General features: G+C 40.6%; 1 protein-coding gene across 1 annotated transcript; it reads left to right on the top strand.

The window, feature by feature from the left end:
• The first annotated feature begins 14430 nt into the window (after nucleotides 1–14430).
• Nucleotides 14431–23443, top strand: LOC139533078 (zinc finger protein 135-like). The gene is made up of 4 exons (XM_071331314.1): nucleotides 14431–14522; nucleotides 15478–15726; nucleotides 17542–17775; nucleotides 18051–23443. Exons 2-4 carry the CDS (start codon nucleotides 15624–15626, stop codon nucleotides 18875–18877), a joined length of 1164 nt encoding a protein of 387 aa, XP_071187415.1. The 5' UTR covers nucleotides 14431–14522; nucleotides 15478–15623; the 3' UTR covers nucleotides 18878–23443.
• The last annotated feature ends 3641 nt before the right edge of the window (nucleotides 23444–27084 follow it).

The following is a 27084-nucleotide window of genomic DNA, read 5'->3' as shown; positions in this document are numbered from 1 at the left end:
TCAGAGCAGGGATACAGATTCTCTCCTGTGTCTATTTTTAGGTGTATTTTTAGCTTCGATAGAATTGGGAAAATCTCCTCAATGTGGGCAGTGGTGAGACCTCTTAGCTCTGTTCTTCCTGCTGTTGCTCTCTGGATGTAGAGAATGTCTCAATATGGTCTCCTGTGTGAAGAACATCAGAAGAACCAGTCAGTTGGTGTGATATACATGTCAATCACATGTATTTTATAAAGCCCTTTTTACATAAGTTGTAACAAAGTCCTTTACAGAAACCAACCGAAATCCCCAAAGAGCAAGCAATGCAGATGTAGAAGCACAGTGGCCACGAAAAACTCCCTAGAAAGCAGGAACCTAGGAAGAAACAGAGAGGAACCAGGCCCAAAGGGGTGGCCAGTCCTCTTCTGTCTGTACCGGGTGACATATGTATTCATACCAGTAGGCTGTACAATACAGGGGAATAAAACTACTCTAAAAGTGGGTAAGAGATGAAAGCTAAAAAAGGGGTGTGTCATCCCCCACTCACTATCACAAGGGTTAGTAACTACACAGACTAATTTCATAGAACTTTATAACACTTCACATCTCTTCTTTATTTGGCCTATGACAGAGAGGGGTTGCAACTTCCAAACCTAGTGGTATTACTTGACTGCACAACTTAGGGCTGCAATGTTTTGGTTCCCCAAGAAACCATACTTACCCTGGCTGCAGACTGAAATGCTATCCACAAAAGGCTTAACTTTTGTACTCTGATTTTTTCAAGAAACTAAAGAAGAATACTACTAATCCCTTTGATAAAAACACAAACTATATACCACAAAGTACAGCAATATCTGTGTGAATCCCCTGTATTATCCAATTTTACACCAATTTTGGGCAATGACAATTTCACAAGAAAAGGTATTGTTAAAGTAATGGACTGGTATTGTTAAAGTAATGAACTGGTTTAAAGAATGGACAACGACAAGTGTTGCTAATGTGATGGACTTACACAATATAAAAATGGTCTCATGTCGTTTGAGGAACTACAGGGAAGATTTAACTTCTCAATTGCAAGTATTTGAAAAAATGCTTTGTGGTAAGCTTTTCCAGACCAAAACAATCAGCCCTACAACCTCCTTTGACCACTTTAGAAATGCTCTCTGTTAATGTGTGTTATGGGAGAGGTCACATGACATCATTATATTGGAAAATGGTAGCTACTCATGAAGACAGCTCTGATAGTAAGAGACTTCAGTGGATACAAGATATGCAGGAAGATATTTCAGCAGAGGACTGGGGTATGATATGCTCTAGAGCTCAGATACAGACAATAAACCCCTGCCTGAGATTGTCCAATTGTATTGCAACAATGAGAACATGTATCACCCTTGTTAAGCCCCACAAATTTGACCCCAATACCTCAGACCTGTGTGTTAAATGTAACACACATTTAGGCACCTTGTATCATTGCCTGGAGGAATGTGCTGAGATACAAACGTTTTGGAGCTCAGTACTGCGCTATATCTCTGAGATGACCTCTACCCCAATACCACTAATCCCTAAACTATGCCTCCTAAATCTTTACCCAGAGAATCTCTTTACATAGGAGAGAAAATAAAATGGTTGACCTCTGTCTATTACAAGCAAGATGTTTAATTGCTCTCCACTGGAAGTATGTCAGTTCCCCCGCACTTGGTCATTGGTTAAAATAATTAACGTCAGGTCTGGCTCTTGAAAAATGTACTTATATAGTGAAAAAGAAAGCCCCAGAGTTCCATAATATTTGGGATCAGTTTTTTGAGTTTTTGCAAACCAGTGATATTCTATAAGCATTGGAACTGCAAATTTGTCTCAACGTCAACAGTGAAGAGGCGACTCCGGGATGCTGGCCTTCCAGGCAGAGTTGCAAAGAAAAAGCCATATCTCAGACTGGCCAATAAAAATAAAAGATTAAGATGGGTAAAATAACATAGACACTGGACAGAGGAACTCTGCGTAGAAGGCCAGCATCCCGGAGTCGCCTCTTCACTGTTGACGTTGAGACTGGTGTTTTACGGGTACTATTTAATGAAGCTGCCAGTTGAGGACTTGTGAGGCGCTTGTTTCTCGAACTAGACAATCTAATGTACTTGTACTCTTGCTCGGTTGGTGACCGGGGCCTCCCACTCCTCTTTCTATTTTGGTTAGAGACTGTTTCTGGTATTCTGTGAAGGGAGTAGTACACATCGTTGTACGAGATCTTCAGTTTTTTGGAAATTTCTCGCATGGAATAGCCTTCATTTCTCAGAACAAAAATAGACTGACGAGTTTTAGAAGAAAGTTCTTTGTTTCTGGCCATTTTGAGTCTGTAATCGAACCCACAAATGCTGATGCTCCAGATACTCAACTAGTCTAAAGAAGGACCGTTTTATTGCTTCTTTAATCAGAACAACAGTTTTCAGCTGTGCTAACATAATTGCAAAAGGGTTTTCTAATGATCAATTAGCCTTTTAAAATTATAAACTTAGATTTGCTTACACAACGTGCCATTGGAACACAGGAGTGATGGTTGCTGATATTGGGCCTCTGTACGCCTATGTAGATATTCCATTAAAAATCAGCCATTTCCAGCTACAATAGTCATTTACAACATTAACAATGTCTACACTGTTTCTGATCTATTTGATGTTATTTTAACAGACCAAAAAATGGCTTTTCTTTCAAAAACAAGGACATTTCTAAGTGACCCCAAACTTTTGACCGGTAGTGTATATTGATGATTTATAAAGCCGGGCACACTTAACAGTTAGGCTATTGATTATAGGTCCAATTAAGTTGGGGTGTCCTCTCTTTCTCCCCTTTTCTTAGACAGTAAGGCAAGGGCTGTTTTCTCATCTCTTCATTCTGCTGCTGTCTCCGCCACATTGTTCTCAACACCAATATGCTGGTTAACTTTGCTATTATGCACAAAGCAACATGGTCTCTAGGAAAAGGCGCCAATTCAACAGTGCACTGATGTGTTTCAGAACCGCGGACATCGACCACTATCCAACAAGGGAGAAGGCACATTTGTTTTAAAATATAACTTTTTTAAAGTGTTGCACCATTGCTTATGTAATAGAATCATATACAAGTTCAGTAGCACATGTTTTGGAGTGATGGACTGTGCCATCCCCACGGCCTTCACAATGGATCAGTACACTCAGACAGGAGCCAATCAGACAGTGTCTTGTACACCATGATATTTTGGACTAAAATAAATCTCAGTTGACCAACAGCCTATCGACCAAACTAAATGGGGTCAGCCCTAGATCAATGACATCAACATTTAAGTACATGAAAAAGCATTAAAGTGAATCAGAGACTTTTTTTTTTAAATATCATGTTAGCTAGCTATCTCGACAAAGCAATTCTGTATGGACCTCGCTTTGTACACGAGTGCATTGTCATGCTGACACAGGAAAGGGCCTTCCACAAACTGTTGCCACAAAGTTGGAAGCACCAAATCATCTGGAATGTCATTGTATACTCTAGCATTAGGATTTCCCATCACTGGAACTAAGGTGCCTAGCCGAACCATGAAAAACAGCCCCAGACCACTATTCCTCCTACACCAATCTTTACAGTTAGCACTATGCATTGGGGCAGGTAGCTTTCTCCTGGCATCCGCCAAACCCAGATTCGTCTGTCGTGCTGCCAGATGGTGAAGCGTTCATCACTCCAGCAAACACGTTTCTACTGCACCAGAGTCCAATGGCGGCGAGCTTTATACCACTCCAGCCGACACTTGGCATTGTGATCTTAGGCTTGTGTGCTGCTGCTCGGCCATGGAAAACCCATTTCATGAAGTGCCTGACTAACAGTTATTGTTACTGATGTTGCTTCCAGAGGCAGTTTGGAACCCGGTAGTCAGTGTTGCAACCTAGGGCAGAGGATTTTTACGTGCTACGTGCTTCAGCACTCTGAGGTCCTGTTCTGTGAGCTTGTCGAGCATACCACATCATGGCTGAGCCGTTGCTGCTCCTAGACGTTCTCCACTTCACAATAACAGGACTTACAGTTGCCTGGGGCAGCTCTAGCAGGGAAGAAATTTGACGAACTGACTTGTTGGGAAGATGTCCTCCTATGACAGTGCCATGTTTAAAGTCACTGAGCTCTTCAGGAAGGCCATTCTACTGCTAATGATTGTCCATGGAGATTGCATGGCTGTGTGCTCAAATTTTATACACGGGTGTGGCTGAAATAGCCGAATCCACTAATTTGAAAGGATGTCCACATACTTTTGTATATATAGTGTAGTTTGCACCTTGTATTCCCCTAAGATTATTTAAATAAAGTTTGTTTTATTAATATTTTTGTACTTGTTTATGTCTTTCCTTGTCATTTGTAAGACTAAATGCTATTTGTAAATTGTTTTGGTGCAGAAACGTGTTTAATATACTATCCAGATAAGAAAGTGTCTAATCAAAGAAAAAAATATGGAATACCGTCAGTCACTAAAACATATGTTACTCATTCACAGTAAAAGGCAGTGTATTCATGGATGCCAAGGAAACCTAGGCTTCCACCCCCAAAAAAAGTTGACCAAGGAAAAAAAACATTAAATAATGTGTCTTTGTCTTTTCAAAAGTGTCCTTCAATTCACAAGAGGCTGAATGTTTATCTCACCAGAGAAAAGCATCCGAGAGAAGGAAACAGTGCCCCTCTGTCTCAGTACGTGTAGCGTATCTGATGCCGTCTGGTCCAAAACAGTGTAACATTGTTGCTGCCTGTAGCATGAAATGCAAGGGAAGATATCGAGCAGTTGGCCTCCCTTGATAAAAAAAAAAAAAGGCCAATCAGCGTTGAGCTAAACTGAGTGAACACAATTGTGAATGGTCCTGGCGCACCAAAAGGGAAGGGAAGCCAGTTTGGATTTGCCTTCAGACCAATCACATCACATGCTAAACATAACTGACGGGAGAAAATCTTGAATTGTTGCATCTCGTTGTGTTGTTGTCCTCCGGTGGCTAGTTAGCTAAAATCGTCTCTTTCCTAAATTAGCCATGGATGGAGAGAGAGATTTTGACTTGTGGCTTTACTTAATTCTCCATACTGGCCAATGATTATAACAGCGGTTCTGATCCAACCATACATTGCGCCCCTGGCCTGAGAGGATGGAAGTCCAATATGTAGCTAGATGTAGTATGCTAATCTTATCTAGCTGATAATGGTGTAAAGTACTTGAATAGAAAATACTTGAAAGTACTACTTTAGTTTTTGGGGGTGTCTGTCCTTTACTATGTATATATTTTTGCCAACTTTATTTTCTTTAAATGTACTTTTTACTCCATACATTTTCCCTGACACCCAAAGGTACTCGTTACATTTTGACAGGAAAATGGTCCAATTCACACATTTAAAGAGAACATCCCTGGTCATCCCTACTGCCTCTGGCAGACTCACTAAACACAAATGCTTTGTTTGTAAATTAATGTCTGAGGTGTTGTAGTGTGCCCCTGGCTATCCGTAAATTTTAAAAACTGTGCCGTCTGGTTTGCATAATAGGAATTTGAAATTATTCATACTTTTACTTTTGATACTAAATATATTTTAGCAATTACATTTACTTTTGATACTTAAGTATATTTAAAAACCATAAACTTTTACTCAAGTAGAGTTGTACTGGGTGACTTTCACTTTTAGTTGAGTCATTTTCTATTATGGTATCTTTACTTTTACTCAAGTATGACAAATCGGTACTTTTTCCACCACTGCTAGCTGGCATGGCGCATCGTTGCCCATGAAAGTAAGTTAGACGAGTGAGCAAGCATTTTAGCCAGCTAGCCTAGAACAACAGAAAGTAAAAGTGTTTAGTGTATGACAGAGTCATAGACCGTTTAGGCAACATGAAAGAAGATGGCATTGGTGTTTCTCTACAAGTAGGGTGAGACAACATGTTTTTCTACTTGCATGCATGCAGCCACAGAAATCAGTACTATGGACAGCCATATCATATTTAGCGTAGGTATTTGTTTGATCCCTGTATTAGTGTAAGCATAGGTGATTAGATTATGTTGAAATGTTGAAGTTGAAATGGTGCTGGAATAGTGGAGGCAGCTCTTGTTTTCTTTGTGACTTGCGGTAACTCTTGCGGTAGTTCTAAATCAATAGTTGTTTAGTAGTCCGAAAATGTCGGAAACAGTACCTTGCTTGAACATGCTCTAGGTAATGTAACGTTTTGTTACACACTATGTTTTGTAGACTTCACTGGACAGATGTTGCTCTCTGGTTTTGGAATGAAAACAAATGTGTGGTTGAATTTATTCTGCCACTGTGTCTTCTTATTGTCTCGAGCCTCAGGCCTATATATCACGGTGACAAGGCATATGAACTTACAGCTATAGCTGTAATTATCACAACACATGGTTTGTAATATATTTTTACCTTCCTCAGTGATTTTACCCATGCACCACTTTTTGGTAAAAAGGATTTCTATTAATTTCACATTATCATTAGAAAATGGGGAATGGCAGTTGTTTTGGAGAAAAGCATTGATTATCCTATAAGATACACATTTGCACAGGTGTTTTTTCTTGACTGGTTTGACTGGTCAAACAATTTGAGTGATGTGGTTATATTGTATGTCATATCATTAAACGCAGACAGTGCGCACCGCCATTTTACCAGACTTTTTTTTTTTTTACACACAAAGCCAAAAACATGTAAATACATCGACTCTTTATTAAATTACATTTAAATGATACACGTTCAAAAATAAAAAACCTACACCTTTAGCTACGTGATTTATAAAATCATTTATCATGTTTTCCCACTCACTCGGTTTGACATAAATAACACATACAACCTTTAGAAAACGTGGTAATACCTTGACGGATTTGTTACCAAGCATATGTTCTTTCGACATTAGAACGTTTAAACTGCTATTACATACCTGTAGTAATAAATAGAAACAGACTCAAAGGTTACCGTCTTCACAGCACAGTTCTAGCGCTTCCCCGGAACTGTCACGTTCCTGACCTGTTTTCTGTTGTTTTGTATGTGTTTAGTTGGTCAGGACGTGAGCTGGGTGGGAATTCTATGTTGTGTGTCTAGTTTGTCTGTTTCTATGTCAGCCTAGTGTGGGTTCTCAATCAGAAACAGATGGTAGTCGTTGTCTCTGATTGAGACTCATATATAGGAGGCTTGTTTTGTGTTGGGAGTTTGTGGGTGTTTGTTACCTGTCTCTGTGATTGTCTGCACCAGATAGGTCTGTATCGGTTTTGCACGTTTGTTATTTTGTAGGTTGTTTGTAGTGTTTCACTTGTGTTTGTATTAAACATGTTTAACACTAGCCTCGCTGCACTTTGGTCCTCTCCTTCACCCCTGGAAGAAAACCGTTACAGGAACTACTTCTTCTTCTTCTGAGTTTAACGGAGGTTGGAATCTAATATGTTACATTACCGCCCCCAACGAGACTATAATATAAACCCATTATACTTTTGATACAAAATGGGAAAAGGGGAAAAGCAAAAACGTTTTAAAAACGGCACACAAATAAATAAATAAATACTTATAAAAAAACACTCAACTAACACTACACTCATTAAAAACCCAGTACCCCATTCCACTACTTTGACCCTATCTGCTCCTGCACCATGCCAACGGCCTGGGAGGACGGGACACCACCACTCAACACACCCTGTACCTCTTCTGAAGTCAAATCGCACACTGCCTGGGTTGTGCTGGCCTGGCTGAATTGGGCTGGCGTGGGAGCCCAATTCACACCAAAGCAAAACTCTATAATGGAAAGTCACATGTTGAAGATGATGACATAGGAGTCAGCCAAAGTTACTTAGAAGTAACTCAACTTTATTCTCTGCATCTCTGAATGTCCACAATATTGTAAAACATGTTACAACAAAGTAGACAGTCCCTGTTGCCTATACCTTCCCCTATATTGTACATGGTATGACACTGATGGGGTGATTTTAGAATTTTGTTCAGTACTATTTACAGATTGCTGAAAACAATTAACCAATTACACACTTTTCTGTTGTGATGAAAACAGAATGCATTCGGGGTCTCTATTAAAGCACAAAAACATATTTAATGGGCCTAATAATAAGAAAGTCAATTCAATGGTTAAAATTAATTCCTGTTTAATGTGGCATCAACATAACCAGTCACGATCTTTTCATCTGATTTGTCAAACAAATCACTTCAAAATGTATGCTACTTTTGTGCATGCTCTTCCACTCCCAATTTATTTCCACATCCAAACTGCATGTATAAAACCTACTAGCGCCATTTGATGAATGGAAATAGACATCTGTTACAAAACACCAAAAAGTTTGCCTAAAGAAGTTCATCAATTGCCATTGATTCGGCCTACATTATTTGGTGCGCCTTGCAGACAAATTGACATTTTTTGTTGTCTGAAAAGTCTAATGTGCCTACAGTATATCATATATGTAGCCTATTGGGTAACGGCAAAATCATTTGGGCTTTTTTGGGCTTGGGCTCATTAAATGTATTTAATATATGTCTCATCAGGCTCCGGTAGCATCAGGTTTGAATTTTCATGCTGATCAAAGCTCCAATCAAATCCAGATATTTATATGCTTAATAATGCTTTTGATTGACACTTTCGTTTTTTGCGGGAAATACCTGGTTACGCGGGAGAAAAGTGATTTATTCTCGGGATGGAACATTTGTAAGATACCGTGAAAATATTGAACCCTAATGAGCATACAGTTTGATTCACAAGACACCAACCAAGTAACTTACATATACTGTACCTTCAACAGTTCTAATGGCATTTTATGTCCATGATATGAAGTTTGTTGTAGTGACTGAGTAAGCCTAATTGTAAATGTAAGCATCAAAAGTGCCATGTTTGTACAGCTTATTATGTGGAGGAAACATTAAGGCAGCCAGGACCATACGCCAGGCCCACTCCGTAGGCCGTACTGTAGGCCTACCTCTCACTGCAGTCCAGTGCCATGTTTGTACAGTTTATTATGTGGAGGAAACATTAAGGCAGCCAGGACCATACGCCAGGTCCGCTCCGTAGGCCGTACTGTAGGCCTACCTCTCACTGCAGTCCAGTGCCATGTTTGTACAGTTTATTATGTGGAGGAAACATTAAGGCAGCCAGGACCATACGCCAGGTCCGCTCCGTAGGCCGTACTGTAGGCCTACCTCTCACTGCAGTCCAGTGCCATGTTTGTACAGTTTATTATGTGGAGGAAACATTAAGGCAGCCAGGACCATACGCCAGGCCCGCTCCGTAGGCCGTACTGTAGGCCTACCTCTCACTGCAGTCCAGTGCCATGTTTGTACAGTTTATTATGTGGAGGAAACAGTAAGGCAGCCAGGACCATACGCCAGGCCCGTTCCGTAGGCCGTACTGTAGGCCTACCTCTCACTGCAGTCCAGTGCCATGGATGGACATCTTTGAAGTTTGTCCTCTAGTAATTTAGGAGGGCAACTTGATGAAGGCCTCCTCACAATGGCCTTATTATACAAGGCTCTACAGAAAGATACAAAAACGACACAGGCTATTTTTATTGTTCACATTATTTGTGTTGATGATGTATTGAAGTCAAGTGGTTCAACATTCAAATGCAGTTTGATGTACCACACAGGACAGCTAAAAGGGCGTTGAGCCACCATGAGCCAGAATAGTTTCAGTGCACCTTGGCATCCCTCATTTACTCAAGTGTTTCCATTGTTTTGGCATTTAGCTGTATTTTCATCTAACATGTGTTCCTTCCTGGATAAACTCCAGAATAAACCTCAAGTACAAGGAGATTTTCCTGATGCTCAGGAGGTCTCTGAAGTTCTACATCTGTCTGGGTGTTATGTGCTTAATATATTGTTTATTTTCTAGAAATATATCCTTAGATACATTGATGAACTCAGTTGACAGTGGGAGTTAGCTAGCTATATAGCTATTCCCCAGCAGTTTCATCCTAGCTAGCTACCTAATGGCCTTTTTATAATCTGGATAGATAATACAAATGTATGAAGTTTCCCCTCGCATCTAGAGCTGCCTAATACAGCAAGCCAGTTGATAGTACAATAGCTAGGATGAATGCAATGTGTGACATTACTAGCTATATGGGTGACATTAGCTAACCTTAGATAATTGAGTGATGAAATCCAAAGAACGACATCACATCAGAAAAAGGTTTATAGCCAGACTGGAATTACTGAGTCTACCATTACAGATATCCACTGACAAATCTTTACATAAATGAGATCATCAAAAACATGTTGAAATAGCATTTGGCTGAATTAGCTAGCTAGATTTCTTACATGATAACAAGCACCTTGCTGTGAGTCCACCATGTTGCAATGTAAACATCCTGTTGTATGGGTACCTCCACCCATTTAGCTAGCCAATCAATGGCATTATAACGAAAAGTGCAGTAGTTGCATGGTAAGAAACAGAAGAGAAAAAACACAGCTCAATCAAAACCATCTAACCTATAGCGCTTTAGACACACCCACTCCTTACCAGACACCTACTACTTTCCTTTAGACACACCCACTCGCCCTTACTCTGTTAGCCATATAGAGCCCCACAGTGGAGGTGTAATAATACCCATAAAACCTAGCAGTCAAACAGGGAAATAGTTCCAATCGTTTTTTCCACCATTCATTTTTCGTTCATTTAAGAAACACTTAAGATAAGGGCTGTGTTTCGTGTAGGCTTACCCTGGCGTGACATTTTGATAACCATGTAAATCTCTCTCGGACAAGGTGACTTTTAGTAATATATTCGGCTCTATTTCCTATGAGATTATATCATGTTAATTAGCATCGAAGTAGACATCATGCAAAACTACAAATCCCTGCAAGCTCCTGCACATCATCTCTAGCTGACACCTTTGCTAACAGGCATTATGTTAATTTAAAACTATCACAATTCCCAGAGTGCCCTGTTTGGGTGAAAGAGGTTGAGGTGTCAAGGATCAGGACTGTACAGAAAATCTCCTATGTGGAGGTGGTGAAGAGAGTTATAGGGGCAAGAGGCCCCAGTTCTATAGAAGATATGGTGGTGGATGCACCATAACCAGTTGCAAATGTTGTACGTCAATCAAGTTATCTGGATACACTTATTGTGAAAAGGTGGATTTTGTAGCATTTATAGCCACAGCTATGAATTGTACTGCACAAGAAGTCCAAGAAGCTGGACATCATTATATCTGCTGCTGAGAAGTTTTTGGGCCTCCAAGACTTCACGGAAGAAGCACTGCAAGGTCTACTGTCGCCAGAAAATGTTTCGCCCTTAGAGGATCCTTCTGAGCCTGTGTAGGAACCTGATTAGAACAGAAAAGCAGGCTGATTTTAGTTTAATTTACATTTTGTAATTGATATTCTGTATTATTTTTGTATACTGTATGTACTGAACAAAAATATAAACGCAACATGTAGTGTTGGTCCCATGTTTCTTCCGAGAAATGTTCCATACACACAAAAAGCTTATTTCTCTCAAATGTTGTGCACAAATTTGTTTTACATCCCTATTAGTGAGCATTTCTCCTTTGCCAAGATAATCCATCCACCTGACAGGTGTGGCATATCAAGAAGTTGCTTAAATAGCATGATCATCATTACACAGGTGCACCTTGTGCTGGGGACAGGAGTAGCTGAGTAGGTGCTGCCTTGGCAGCAGCTAATGGGGATCCCTAATAAATATAAATAGTACAATTCCACTCAAATGTTTAGTTTTATCACACAACCCAATGCCACAGATGTCTCAAGTTTTGAGGGAGCATGCAATTGGCTGTTGCCAGATAATTCTATGTTAATTTCTCTACCATAAGCTACTTCCAAGTTGTTTTAGAGAATTTGGCAGTATGCCCAACAAGCCTCTCAATTGCAGACCACGTGTATGGTGTTGTGTGGGAAGCATTTGCTGATGTCAATGTTGTCAACAAAGTACTCCATGGTAGCATTGGGTTATTAGCAATTGCATTTTATCGATGGTAATTTGAATGCACAGAGATACCATGACAAGATCCCGAGGCCCGTTGTCCTACCATTCATCTGCCGCCCATTTCTGAAGGATCTGTACACAATTCCTGGAAGCTGAAAATGTCCCAATTCTTCCATGGCCTGCATACTCACCAAACATGTCACCCATTGAGCCTGTTTGGGGTGGTCTGGATCGACGTGTACCACAGCTTGTTCCAGTTCCCGCCAATATATAAACTCAGCAAAAAAAGAAACGTCCTCTCACTGTCAACTGCATATATTTTAAGCACACTTAACATGTGTAAATATTTGTATGGAAGTACCAAGATTCAACAACTGAGACATAAACTGAACAAGTTCCACAGACATGTGACTAACATAAATGGGATAATGTGTGCCTGAACAAAGGGGGGGTCAAAATAAAAAGTAACAGTCAGTGTCTGGTGTGGTCACCAGCTGCATTAAGTACTGCAGTGCATCTCCTCCTCATGGACTGCACCAGAGTAGCCAGTTCTTGCTGTGAGATGTTACCCCACTCTTCCACCAAGGCACCTACAAGTTCCTGGACATTTCTGGGGGGAATGAGATCCGGGCTCTTCGCTGGCCATGGCAGAACACTGACATTCCTGTATCGCAGGAAATCACACACAGAACGAGCAGTAAGGCTGGTGGCATTGACATGCTGGAGGGTCATGTCGGGATGAGCCTGCAGGAAGGGTACCACATGAGGGAGGAGGATGTCTTCCCTGTAACGCACAGCGTTGAGATTGCCTGCAATGTCAACAAGCTCAGTCCGATGATGCTGTGACACACTGCCCCAGACCATGACAGACCGCTCCAGAGAACAGGCCTCTGTGTAACGCTGATTCCTTCCACGGTAAACGCGAATCCGACCATCACCCCTGGTGAGACAAAACCGCGACTCGTCAGTAAAGAGTACTTTTTGCCAGTCCTGTCTGGTCCAGCGACGGTGGGTTTGTGCTCATAGGCGACGTTGTTGCTGGTGATGTCTGGTGAGGACCTGCCTTTACAACAGGCCTACAAGCCCTCTGTCCAGCCTCTCAGCCTATTGAGGACAGTCTGAGCACTGATGGAGGGATTGTGTGTTCCTGGTGCAACTCGGGCAGTTGTTGTTGCCATCCTGTACCTGTCCCGCAGGTGTGATGTTCAGATGTACCGATCATGTGCAGGTGTTGTTACACGTGGTCTGCCACTGCGAGGACGATCAGCTGTCTTAGGCATCTCACAGTACGGACATTGCAATTTATTGCCCTGGCCACATCTGCAGTCCTCATGCCTCCTTGCAGCATGCCTGAGGCACGTTCACACAGATGAGCAGGGACCCTGAGCATCTTTCTTTTGGTATTTAAAAAAAATAAAACAATTTTTTTTTTTTTTTTTATTGGTGAGGCGGGTTGCAGGAAAGTGTTTTGAAGTTGAGTTTTTGGAAATAATCTTTGAAAGACAGGGTCCTGAAAAAGGGACGTTTCTTTTTTTGCTGAGTTTGGCAACTTCGCACAGCAATTGAAGAGGAGTTCCAGCCAGCCAAACCCTGCCCTTACTCGGATGACGCTGGGCCAATCGTGCGTCGCCTCATGGGTCTCCCGGTCGCGGCTGACACGGGGACGCACTTCGCACTGCTTGATGAGGCAGGTAGCCTAGTGGTTAGAGCGTTGGGACAGTTACCGAAAGGTTGCTGTATTGTGTCCGCAAGCTGACAAGACGAAAATCTGCTATTCTGCCCCCATCATTGGCAATACGAATTTGTTCTTTACTGACTTGCCTATTTATATAAAAGGTTACATTTAAAAAAATTTGACCTGCTGCGCTGCTCGGGAGGCTCCATCTACAAAGTTGTTAATGCTTATCAATTGTCTTGCACAAAGTATCAAAATACTAAAATACAACTTAAACAGGACTCTTAAAAATTAAAGAATTTAAATGTTAATAAAAAAAATGATCACAAGAACAATGAGAAAACATGGAAAAATATATAATTAATGTAATTTTAATTTTATAAAGCAGCCCGTGTAATCATCTGCCAGAGAGTAGACCCAATCGGCCCGAGACCCAAGTAATACATTTGGGCCAGATAACTCTCACCGGAATCGGCCCGAGCTCAGTCCCCGCATCCTAGCCATAAGTATTACTGCCCGGGCCAGACTCCAGCCACATGACTTCGGCCGAGTCTGATTCTCAGCCCAGATCCACTGTGCTAGCTGGTGTGGGACAACGTCAGTCAGCAGCGTTGCCTAGTGGTTAGAGTGTTGGACTAGTAACTGAAAGGTTGCAAGATCAAATCCCCCAGCTGACAAAGTACAAATCTGTTGTTCTGCCTCTGAACAAGGCAGTTAACCCACTGTTTCTAGCCCGTCATAGAAAATAAGAATTTGTTCTTAACTGACTTGCCTAGTAAAATTAAAGTTAAAAAAATGTCTCACGGAGCGACCCCTTCTCATGTAATGGGGTTTGGCGATCCCGGAAAGCACGGAAGGCGTTAGTGGGGGAACAGGAAGTTCCGGACAGACGCATAGAAATAGCCAGAACGGTTCAGTTAAGAAGATAACCTTTGTGTCTGTTTCTATTTATTACTACAGGTATGTAATAGGTTTAAACTTTCTAATATCGAAATAATATGTCATACCATTTTAGGTAATATATCCGTTAAGGTATTATCACGTTTAGTAAAGGTTTGATGTGTCATTTTTGTGTGAAGCCGAGTGAAGAAAGTGATAACTATTTTACAAGTTATGTAGTTAGAGCAGTTGGGGTTTGTCTGAGTGGATGTACATCATTTTCTCACGGTAATTTCATAAAGAATCTATTTACATGAGATGTCTGAATTCGTTTCACAAGTTATTGGTTTTGTGTCAAATTCACGAGCTGGTAAAATGGCGGCGCCACTCGGTCTGCATCAACGGACTTCAGTGCAGGCAGTGAGGGTGCAGCAGAGAGACAATTTACGGTTGCACTACGGTTTTGAAGCTGAACGTAATGATTATCAGTTTTCTACACATGTACTAATATTCAGAGACATTCAGTTGTTTCTATCTTTGTCTATAAATGTTACTATGGTGTGAATGGAATTACTATTGGATTTTGATTGAAATAAAACAGTGAAGACAAGGTTATTCAGGAAAATAGTACATAGTACTGCCTAAAACATCCTGCAACCTTGTACTAAATGGTTTTTGAGGCATTTATGCAATTTATGTCAATTCAGGAAATCTACTATAAATTAAGTGCATTTAAGTTGTGTAGCCTGATTTTAAAGTGTATACTTTGTCTAATGTGAATTAATTCATGTTTTGTTGTCAATGCTGAGCTACCAGATCTATTGAAGTGAGATCAGTGCTTGACTTGGACAGGAGCTCACCGGAGCTGAGTACCATCACCTCAAATTTCTACTGATTGAGCTGTTCCTCTTATAGAATATTAGCTCAACAGTATTGTAGCGATCCTGCACCTAAATATAAACACTAATTTTAGAGAAAGAAATTGCCAGAACTGTCAAGACAATAACTTTTTGTCTGTTTGTCTTTATTACTACAGGACGACTAGAATTAAGTCTGAGGCCGTTAACATCAACAGTGAGGACAAACCCAGCCTGCCTCTCTCCTTCCACACTGAGTAGAAACCTACAGTCACTGGGTCCTGATTGTGACAGTGGAGCCCAGTTTGCTCTGCAGGATCCAGAGATGGCATCAGTGAAGCTGGAAGACTGCAGTCAAACACTGGAGCTGAATGTCATCATTAAAGATGAAGAAGAGGAGGAGAAGATTGGGAAATCTGTTTCTCATGGTAAGAGCAGGTTCTATCTAACTAAGTTTGTTGTTCGTTCCAACTTCCCACTGTGCATGAAAAGTTGCAGTAGAACTGTTTCGTGTTGAACTGTTTCAATGAGAAGGTAGATGTTATTTCATGCTACTGACACTTGCATGGTTTGACACCAGTATTGTCAGCATTTATTTTATTCACTGAGCTATCTAGAGTGCTCAGAGTAGACTGAAGAAGTGAAGTAGATAAGCTGCCAGTGTTTTAAAGTTCTATGAAGTGAGTCTGTGTAGTTTCTAACCCTTGTGATAGTGAGTGGAGGATGATATAGCTCAATGTTTTTATGATACTTATAGAATAATTTTATTCCCATTTTGTATTGCACAGCCTACTGATATGACTACTTTCAGGTAGCCTAGTGGTTAGAGCGTTGGGCTAGTAACCAAAAGGTTGCTGGTTTGAATCCCTGAGCTGACAAGGTAAAAATATGTTGTTCTGTCCTTGAGCATAGCAGTTAACACACTGTTCCCCGGGTGCCGAAGACGTGGTTGTCGATTATAGCAGCCCCCCACTCCTCTCTGATTAGAGGGGTTGGGTTAAATGTGGAAGACACATTTCAGTTGAATGCATTCAGTTGTACAACTGACTAGGTATCCCATTCGGAAAGTATTTAGCCCCCTTGACTTTTTCCACATTTTGTTACGTCACAGCCTTATTCTAAAATTGATCAAATTTAACACTCATCAATCTACACACAATACCCCATAATGACAAAGCAAACACAAGTTTTTAGAAATGTTTTAAAATTTTATCAAAAATTTGAAACAGAAATACGTTATTTACATAAGTATTCAGACTCTTTGCTATGAGACTCGACATTGAGCTCCGATGCATCCTGTTTCCATTGATCATCCTTGAGATGTTTCTACAACCTGATTGTTGTCAACCTGTGGTAAATTCAATTGATTGGACATGATTTGGAAAGGCACACACCTGTCTATATAAGGTCCCACATTTGACAGTGCATGTCAGAGCAAAAACCAAGCCATGAGGTCGACGTTATTGTCCGTAAAGCTCCATGGAAGGAAAAATTCACAAGCTGGTAAAATGGCGGTTCCCACTCTGTCTATGTCAACGGACTTCAGTGCAGGCAGTGAGGGTGCAGCAGAAAGAGACCATTTCACAGTTGCTCTACTGTTTTGAAGCTAAATGTAATGGTTATCGGTTTTCTACATGTGTACTAATATTCAGACACATTCAGTTGTTTCTATATTTATCTGTAAATGTTACTATGGTGTGAACGGGAAATACTATAGGTTTTTGATTGAAATAATACAGCGAATACAAGGTTATTCAGGAAAATAATACATAGTGCTGCTTAAAGCATACTGACACCTTGTACGAAATGGTTTTTGAGTCATTTATGCGAATTTGGGAAAATCTACGAGAGGTTAAGTTCACTTACGTTGTGTAGACAAATTTAAAGCAGGTACTTTGTCTAATTTTAATGAATTTATGTTTTGTTCTCAATGCTTATCTACCTGATCTATTGAAATGAGATCAGTGCTTGACTTGGACAGGAGCTCACCGCAGCAGAGTACCGGCACCTCACATTTCTACTGCTTGATCTCATGTTCCTCTTATAGTATATTAACTCAACAGTATTTTGGAGCTCCTGAACCTAAAAATTAGTACCGGCATCTATTTCAGTCCAAGTCAAGCGCTGAATTAGATGATTGAACAAGAAGAAATATAATGTATTTAATAGAGAATAAAGCAAGTGCCAGAACTGTCAAGACAATAACTTTTTGTGTCTGTTTCTCAATGTTACTACATGACTAGAATTAAGTCTGAGGCCGGTAACATCAACAGTGAGGACAAACCCAGCCTGCCTCTCTCCTTCCACACTATGTCCAAAACTACAGTCACTGAGTCCTGATTGTGACAGTGGAGCCCAGTTTGCACTGCAGGATTCGGAGATGACACCAGTGAAGCTGGAAGACTGCAGTCAAACACTGGAGCTGAATGTCAACATTAAAGATGAAGAAGAGAAGATTGGGAAATCTCTTTCTCATGGTAAGAGAATACCAAGATTTTGCAAAGCTGTCATCAAGGCAAAGGGTGACTATTTGATGAATTGCAAATATAATATATTTTGATTTTTTTATCACTTTTTTTGGTTACTACATGATTCCAAATGTGTTATTTCATAGTTTTGATGTCTTCACTATTATTCTACAATGTAGAAAATCGTAAAATTAAGAAACCCTTGAATGAGTAGGTGTTCTAAAACTTTTGACCTGTAGTGTAGATCACACAACTGACTGGTTCTTCTGATGTTGTTCACACAGGAGACCATGTTGAGACATTCTCTACATCCAGAGAGCAACAGCAGGAAGATCACAGAGCTAAGTGGTCTCACCACTGCCCACATTGTGAGGAGAATTTTTCAGTTCTATCAACACTAAAAATACACTTGAAAATACACCTAGGAGAGAATCTTTATTCCTGTACTGACTGTGGGAAGAATTTCTCAACATCAAAGGTTCTAACAGTTCATCAGAGAGTACATACAGGAGAAAAGCCTTACTCCTGCTCTGAATGTGGGGCGAGTTTCTCTCAACTGGGCACCTTAAAACGACATGAACGTGTACACACAGGAGAGAAGCCTTACTCCTGCTCTGACTGTGGAAAGAGTTTCTCTCGACCCGATGACTTAAAAACACACGAACGTATACATACAGGAGTGAAGCCTTACTCCTGCTCTGACTGTGGAAAGAGTTTCTCTCGACTGGGCCACTTAAAAACACATGAACGTATACATACAGGAGTGAAGCCTTACTCCTGCTCTGACTGTGGAAAGAGTTTCTCTCAACTGGGTGAATTAAAAATACATGACCGTATACATACAGGAGTGAAGCCTTACTCCTGCTCTGACTGTGGAAAGAGTTTCTCTCAACTGGACAGCGTGAAAACACATGAACGTATACACACAGGAGAGAAGCCTTACTCCTGCTCTGACTGTGGAAAGAGTTTCTCTAAGCTGGACAACTTAAAAAGACATGAACGTATACATACAGGAGTGAAGCCTTACTCCTGCTCTGACTGTGGAAAGGGTTTCTCTCGACTGAGCCACTTAAAAACACATGAACGTATACATACAGGAGTGAAACCTTAATCCTGCTCTAATTGTGTAAAATGCTTCACATCAACTCACCTAAAAGTTAATCAGAGAACACACGGGAGAGAAGCCTTTCTACTGCTCTGACTGTGGAAAAAGTTTATTTTGAATGTGCCTGTTAAAAGACACCAAGGTAAACATAAAGAAGAGAAGACTTACCACTGATCTGACTGTATATTATTATTTTTGTAAACAACAGCTGATCTAAAAGTTCATTAGAGAACAGACACAGGAGAGAAGCATTACTTCTGCTCTGACTGTGGCAGGAGTTTCTCTGGCCAGATTGGCAATGTAAAGACACAACAACTGATACACACTTGAGAGAAGCCTTATCACTGCACTGACAGTGAGAAGAGATTCTACAATTTGGGCCATTTTAAAAAGACACCATTGTGTACATAAAGGAGAGACCTCATCATTTCTCTCAGACCAGCTAAGGTTAGTCACTCCCCTTAATTCTCATGACATTAAATAATTGGCAATGTTGAATTGGATCAAATGAAGAAAGCGTAGAACACTATTGTAATCCTATAGTTTCTCACTGTGAGAGAACTGTACAGAGGAAAGGGAGTGTTATAGAATGTTAGTCTCTTTACTGATCAGTGTGCACCGTGTCAGTTTTGGTGTGTTTTTTTAGCTTCTACTGTAAAGATATTGAGATGACCTTGGATTTGCCCTTAGGGTTGAATATCCTCTGTGAGGCGTCCACTATGGAGTCTGATGGTTGACTGGGTGGTACTGCTTCCCTCTGCAGTTTCCTGTGGGAAAGAGCTGGTAGACACAACATGTACAGAGTGTACAAAACATGAAGGGACGCCTGCTCTTTCCATGACATAGACTGACCAGGTGAACCCAGATGAAAACTATAATCCTTAATGATGTAGTTTTTATTATGAATTTATTATGGATTTATTATGGATCCCCATTAGCTTTCAGCAGAAAACAAGAGACTGCAGTTGCAGTGGGCTAAGAAATGGAAAGACTGGACGCTGGAGAATTTGAAAAACATTGCCTGGTCTGATGAATCCCTGTTCCTGCTGTTTCATGCTGATGGGAGGACTAGGGTATGGAGGAAACCACGTACATGCATCCAGTGGTGGAAAAATTACCTAACTGTCATACTTGAGTAAATGTAATGATACCTTAATAGAAAATGACTCAAGTGAAAGTCACCCAGTTAAATACTACTTGAGTAAAAGTATTTGGTTGTAAATATACTTAAGTATCAAAAGTTAAAGTATGAATAATTTCAAATTCCTGAAATTAAGCAAACCAGACTGCACAACTGTTGTTTTTTTATATTACGGATAGCCAGGGGCTCACTCCAACACTCAGACATAATTTACAAGCGAAGCATTTGTGTTCAGTGAGTCCGCCAGATCAGAGGCAGTAGGGATGACCAGGGATGTTATCTTGATAAGTGTGTGAATTGGACCATTTTCTATCCTGCTAATCATAAGAAATGTAACGAGTTCTTTTGGGTGTCAGGGAAAATGTATGGAGTAAAAAGTACATTATTTTCTTTCGGAATGTAGTGAAATAAAAGTAAAAGTTGTCAACAATATAAATAGTAAAGTACAGATACCCCCAAAAAACGTAAATTCATAGCCTGTTTATCATTAAACAAAAATTGTTTAGTAATATAAAATAATCCACCAAAACTAATGCTAAAAACTGATCATCACACCATCTTTATCTGATATATACGGAGTGCACAAAATATTAGGAACACCTTCCTAATATTGAGTTGCACCCCTGTTTGTCCTCAGAACAGCCTCAATTTGTCAGGGCATAGATTGTCCAAGGTGTTGATAGCGTTTCACAGGGATGCTGGTCCACGATGACTCCAATGCTTCCCACAGTTGTGTCGGGTTGGCTGGGAGTGGATCACTACTCTGAATAGCTCGTTCCATCTCCTCCCACAGATGCTCAATTGGATTGAGATCTGGTGACTCGGCAGGCCACTGCAGTAAACTGAATTCCCTGTCATGTTCTTGAAACCATTCCTGGACTATCCTTGTGGCATGGGGCATAATGCTGCTGAAGAAATCTATTTGTGTTCCCCAATCCTGGTCACAAAAGGGGTGGACATGTATGTTTTTGCCCTAGCACTCACATACCTTATTCGTTCCAAAGCCTTGAGTTGCTTAGTTGTAAGTGTTAGTGCAAAAACTAGAAAGCGTACCCCTTTGGGTCCCCTGGACCAGGATTGGGAAACACTGCAGTACATAGCAAAAAGTGTGATGATGCAAATTATATGCAATTATCATAAAGACATTATCCACTGTACTGGAAGTTTTTTTAAAAATTTAACTAGGCAAGTCAGTTAAGAACAAATTCTTATGTAAAATGACAACCCACTGTTCCTAGGCTAACTGCCTTGTTCAGGAGCAGATTTTTCACCTTGGCAGTTCGGGGATTCGATCTAGCAACCTTTCGGTTACTGGCCCAATGCTCTAACCACTAGGCTACCTGCCATCCCCAAGTTCTTTATCTTGAAAACTTGATTGCTAACATACCATATTTCTGGCGTTGTGAAAACATCCCTTTCATAGAGCCTACCACTCCATTAAAGGAGTAGTTCACTATTTTACCACTTGAAGTCCTGTATGTAAGATTACTTGGTTTGTATTCAGGGGACAAGGTACAGTATGTACTCAGGAGATGAATCTCTGATCTTAGCAGCACCATTCTTACGCCTTCACGTCATTGCACTGTGGTTCTTCAATGCTTCCGGATTTTCTGTTTAATAAACCTGGGTCAATGGAAACCTGTCTATTGATGCCATCTCTGGATCCTGCAGTGCAAACTAGGCTCCACTGTCACAATCAGGACCCAGTCACTGAAGGTTTGTAGTATGGAAGAAGAGGCAGGCTGTGTTTGTCCTCACTGTCAACTCTGGATAGGATCCCAGTCCTAAATAGAAGTCTGGTCCGCCCCTGTGCATGCCACACCCCTCCCATTGTTACCCTCCCATCGACTGCATTTCAACGGCCTGACCCTCAATATAGTCCCAGTAGTGCAGTATATTAAACTCTAACAATGGGGTGTTGAAAGGGTTTGCAAGTTGGAAGGCCACCTCAATTCAAGAATGAATGACCCATATAGTGTCACTATTGTTTGGTCACCTCACCAGACCTCCATTTTGGTTGAGTGTGCTCCCTGTTTCACTAATCTATCCTCTAAAATTCATAGAATAAAAAGGAAAGTTTCACATCTTCCTAAATCTGAGGGTGGTTTTAACCTTCCAGATTAGGAATTGTATCAACTCACTACTCAAGGCTGTTACTTTCGACATATAGTTAAATGCACTAAAGAGGAACAATAGGTGTTTGGTTCATATTGAAGATGTGCATGTTCATCCCCAGAATATTTTACGTGTTTATATTCAAAAGATAAAGATAAAAACATTAATAACTTCATAGTTAAGAACACTATAACAATATGGAAGAAGATGAAACGTATTCTACAAGAATCAATATTACTCCCTAGAAACCACACGAATTAGTGGACACTGTTAATTAGTGGAATGTTACAAATACATGAAACATCGTTTCAAAGCCATTGTTCAAAATGTGATCATACATACAGTACAAAGGGAGGGGTGTGGCATGCACAGGGGAGGACCAGGAAGTTGATCTCAGAGTTGACAGATTAACAGTGAGTACAAACCCAGCCTGCCTCTCTCCTTCCACACTGTAAATCTACAGTCACTGGGTCCTGATTGTGACAGTGGAGTCTAGTTTGCACTGCAGGATCCAGAGATGGCATCAGTAGACAGGTTTCCATTGACCCAAGTTAATTAGACAAAATAACCCACAGAAAAAAAATCAGGAGACATTGAAGAACCACAGTGCAATGACGTGAAGGCGTAAGAATGATGCTGCTAAGATCAGAGATTCATCTCCTGAGTACATATTGTACCTCGGCCCCTGAATACCAACCAAGTAATCTGACATACAGGACTTCAAGTTGTAAAATAGTAAACTACTCCTTTAATGGAGTGGTAGGCTCTATGAAAGGGATGTTTCACAAAAAAAACTTTATTGTAGTATTTTGTTCATTAGCACACTGCAATCACTTTCAGTACAAAGCAAAAAGTGTGATTATGATAATGATAATGATATGAAAATGACAAATGATAATTGCATGTAATTTGCATCATCAGACTTTTTTTGCTGTGTACTGCAGTGTACCCTAATCCTGGTCCAGGGGACCCAAAGGGGTGTGCTTTTTTGTTTTTGCCCTAAAACTCACACACTGGATTCAACTCAGCAACTCAAGCCTTTGAATTGAATAAGGTATGTGAGTGTTAGGTCAAAAACATACATGTACACCCCTTTGGGACCAGGGTTGGGGAACACTGCTGTACTGAAAGTCCTCCATCTTCAGAACTTCACTGCTGACGTGCACATTATTGGGATTGTATACAGGGTGAGGAAACCAAGGTGGACACTTGTAATTTGACTGAACTATCCCTTTAATTAGAGTTCCTTTGGAGTTACATTTAGTTAGAGGTGCATTTACTCTAATCATGTGCTATAAATAAACATGTATTTTATAAAGAAAAATACTTTTGTCATCTCTTAAATCATTTTTACTTAAGTACTTTAGTTTACACCACTAAGGAGGCGGCGGCAGCAGCATCTATCCCCTTCTCATGTAATGGGGTAAGGGCCATCCCAATGATCCCGGAATGCACGGAAGGTTGCACTGTGGTAGTGGGGGAACAGGAAGTTCCCGGCAGGCGGGCACCATTCTTCAGAATAAAGAAAGCGCCAGAACGGAGCAGTCAAGAAGATAACCTTTGTTTGTGTCCGTTTCAATTGACTACTACAGGTATGTAATAGCGCGTTTAAACTTTACAATATCATAAGAACATGTCATTCCATGCTAGGTAACAAATCCATTAGGGTATTATCACGTTCGATGTGTAATTTTTGTGTCAAACCGAGTGAAGAACGTGGTAAACTATTTTACAAGTCACATAGCTAGAGACTTTGGGTTTGTCTGAGTGGATGTACAGTTTCCTCAAGGTAATTTCATAAAGAATCCTTTTATTAGAGATTTTTTTGTTGTTGCATGTTATTGGTTTTGTGTAAAATTAACAAGCTGGGAAAATGGCGGCGCCCGCTCGGTCTGTTACTGTAGTGTGAACGGGAAATACAATTGTTTTTTGATTGAAATAATACAATGAAGACGCGGTTGTTCAGGAAAATAGTAACAGTGCTGCCTAAAACAAACCAGGGGCGAAAATCTGATATCAACCTTGGAGGGGACAATTACATTACATTTTCTCAAGAGCAATTCCTGAGGGGGACACCAAAAGTAGTGCTGTAACACATAGCCTACGTTGTAATATGTTAAATGTATATTGAGGAACCATAATTCCTACAACTGAATAATTGATAGGTACAGTAGTTAACTGAAGGGTTTAACCAACTTGTTCAAATGTTTAAATCATTATAATACTACTATTAATAATAGTTATAGCATTGCTCCTTACCAGTCCAGTATGTATGCAGGTATTCGTACTTACAACTAGCAATATCAAGAAAGGCCAGTAGGTAGCAATGGTACTGTACACTGTATGGGTGTAGTTTTCATAAATACAATGAACATGGTGTGATCTCATCTAAAATAATCTCCATTGAGAACCATCACAAAGTTAGTCTCCGTATTGAATTGACCTTTTAATTTGACTTTTTCTGATACATTTATATAGTCATTAAATGTGCCACTGGCCTGAGTCTACTACAATATCTTTACAAGAACAAAAAGCTTAAAATAAGTACAGTTCTAAAAGCAAAATAACTACTTCAATGAAAAACCCAAATAAATCAAACAAAATATCCTTCAGTCAGTGTCTCAACTCTTCAAACAGCAGCTATGGACAAGTATGTCGCACAAAGTATGCAATTTTAAATAAAATAACATGAAATAAATCATTTGTAAGTGTACTGTCGTGTACTGTCATGTACTAAAAACTACTCTCCTCTAGGCTGCTTAGTACCCGCTCATACTGCCCTAGCACAGCTCTAATAGCAGTATTCCGCACAGTCCACCTTGTTGGACATAGGGGTTTCCGGGTGGGCAGATGTGTTTCTTTGGACGTGGCAATTGATTCAAACATGCTCTTAAACCTTCCTGACTGGCCATAGAGGACACCTAACTGATGGACCCAAGAAAGGGAATCCCGGATCAGTGGGGAGGCTGAGCAGCAAGCCTGTGTAATCAGATTTACACAGTGTGCTCCACAATGGACATAGAGGGCTAATGGCTGCTGCCTTCTCACAATTGCCTGTGCACCTGTGTATTTTCCTGCCATGTTTGAGGCACCATCGTAACTCTGCCCACGTAAGCCAGACATGGGCAAATTGAGCCTCAACAACACTTCAGTTGCCACTTTCGCAATGCCCTCGCCTGTTGTCTCCGACACCCTGTATAGCCCAATAAACTCCTCGTGAGGGACAAGGTCATGGTCAACATAATGCAAAAAGACACTCTCCTGTTCAGCACCAGAGACATCTTGAGTACCATCAACAATTAATGAAAATTGTACAATCGGAAGAGACCTAATCTCAGCTGCAATGCCTCGAATGATTGTATTGGCCATGATGTTCAGAATTTCATTCTGTGCTTTGGGGCCTCTTGAAACGTCAACACTCTGTTGGCAAGAGTTTGCGGTTCAAAAATTGTGGGTGTGGCTGATATGGTTTTGTGCCATCACTGAGGTAACTGGACAATGCTGTGCCACTGTCCCCTATACTGGTGCTGCTGGCAACAAGGGTGACACCTGGTCCTGCCGTGGCTGTGACATTGTTCTCTGAAGTATCTCTCCCTGGCTCTTTCCCTTTCACCACCCTCACTGACTCAGTCTGTCTCCTAGAAAAGAAATAAGGTGTTTGCCGTACTCCTAACTACCGGTACCCAAAACTACACAATTAATCACAACAGCAATACCATTGCCGTAAACAAATCTTAGTTTAGTCATCAGTTTAAGTTGAGAGCGGGGGTATCCATGGCATTTTCCAATTATGTCCCTATTTTACAAGTCAAAAAAATTGAGAACCTTTCATAATGTTGCCAAACAAAGACTCAACAAACTTACCTGAGACTCCCTGTCTCTGCCAATCTGTCCCTGCATATCTGTCCCCAACTCTGCTGTCTGTGTGCCATCTGTTGCCTGCTCTGCCTAACGACATCATTGTGAAATTTCCATTAGCATTTCACTTCTTTCTTATGAACATTTTATCAACTCGTCTTTGAGATATTAGGCTACTAGAGTTCTTACTATGCGTTTTGGTGTACTGAAAAATACTGCCATTTTTCTACCTGGCTGGCTGGCCGGTCTAGCTGCACACACACACATTTACACAACATATGCTACAACCTTTTCTAATTCTAGTTTGTTTCATATTGGCTGGCTTCCAACAATAGCTGAATTTGTAAAGCTAGCGAGCACCAATTCCGTTTCTGTGGTGTTTGCTATAATCTAAAAAAATAAAAAATAAAGTGAAATAAAATAAATTTAAAAAAGTTCACTAGCGACAACTTAGCTTTTGCAACGAGACCATTAAATATATTTAAGACAATGGTATAAGAGAGTGTAGTTCTGTTCAGTTTGGACTTCAGTTTATCGCTAACCTTATCACAGGGACTTTGAAGCACTACAGCTGAATGATGATCTTGGAATAAAATGACGATAGCAAAGATTCCATCTTTGACGACGCCACATAAATGGAATAGGTACTAGCTAGCTTGATAGTTAATGTTTGCTTTAGTTTGCGCGCTAGCTCTGCAAATTCAGCTAGTGTGTGAACCCTGCCAACATAAAAATGTAAACATTACTATGGCGCGATTGACTGGATTAACCTCACGTCAGTTACGTACATTGAGTGCCTTTCGGACAGTAGATACGAACCCTCTATTACCTTGCCAGCTAAAGAACTGGCAGTGGATCAAACCATTGTGAGGCAAAGGGTGGGGTGGTCGCAATCTTTTGAAACTTAAAAAGGCGCTATTAAGTGTCTATAATCAGCACAACTGCTTTCATTGCGTATTATTAATATTATTGAAATTACATAGTTATGTTTACAGTGATAGATTGGGGGGGACAAATCATATTTTTCCCAGGATGGGGGGGTCGTGTCCCCCCCGTCCCCCCTGGGATTTCCGCCTATGAAACAAACAGTGACCTTGTA

This window comes from Salvelinus alpinus, chromosome 10 (genome assembly GCF_045679555.1).
Source record: "Salvelinus alpinus chromosome 10, SLU_Salpinus.1, whole genome shotgun sequence".
Taxonomy (NCBI): Eukaryota; Metazoa; Chordata; class Actinopteri; order Salmoniformes; family Salmonidae; genus Salvelinus; species Salvelinus alpinus.
The sequence above is the reverse complement of the archived record's forward strand: the minus strand, read 5'-3'. Positions and strand labels throughout refer to the sequence as shown.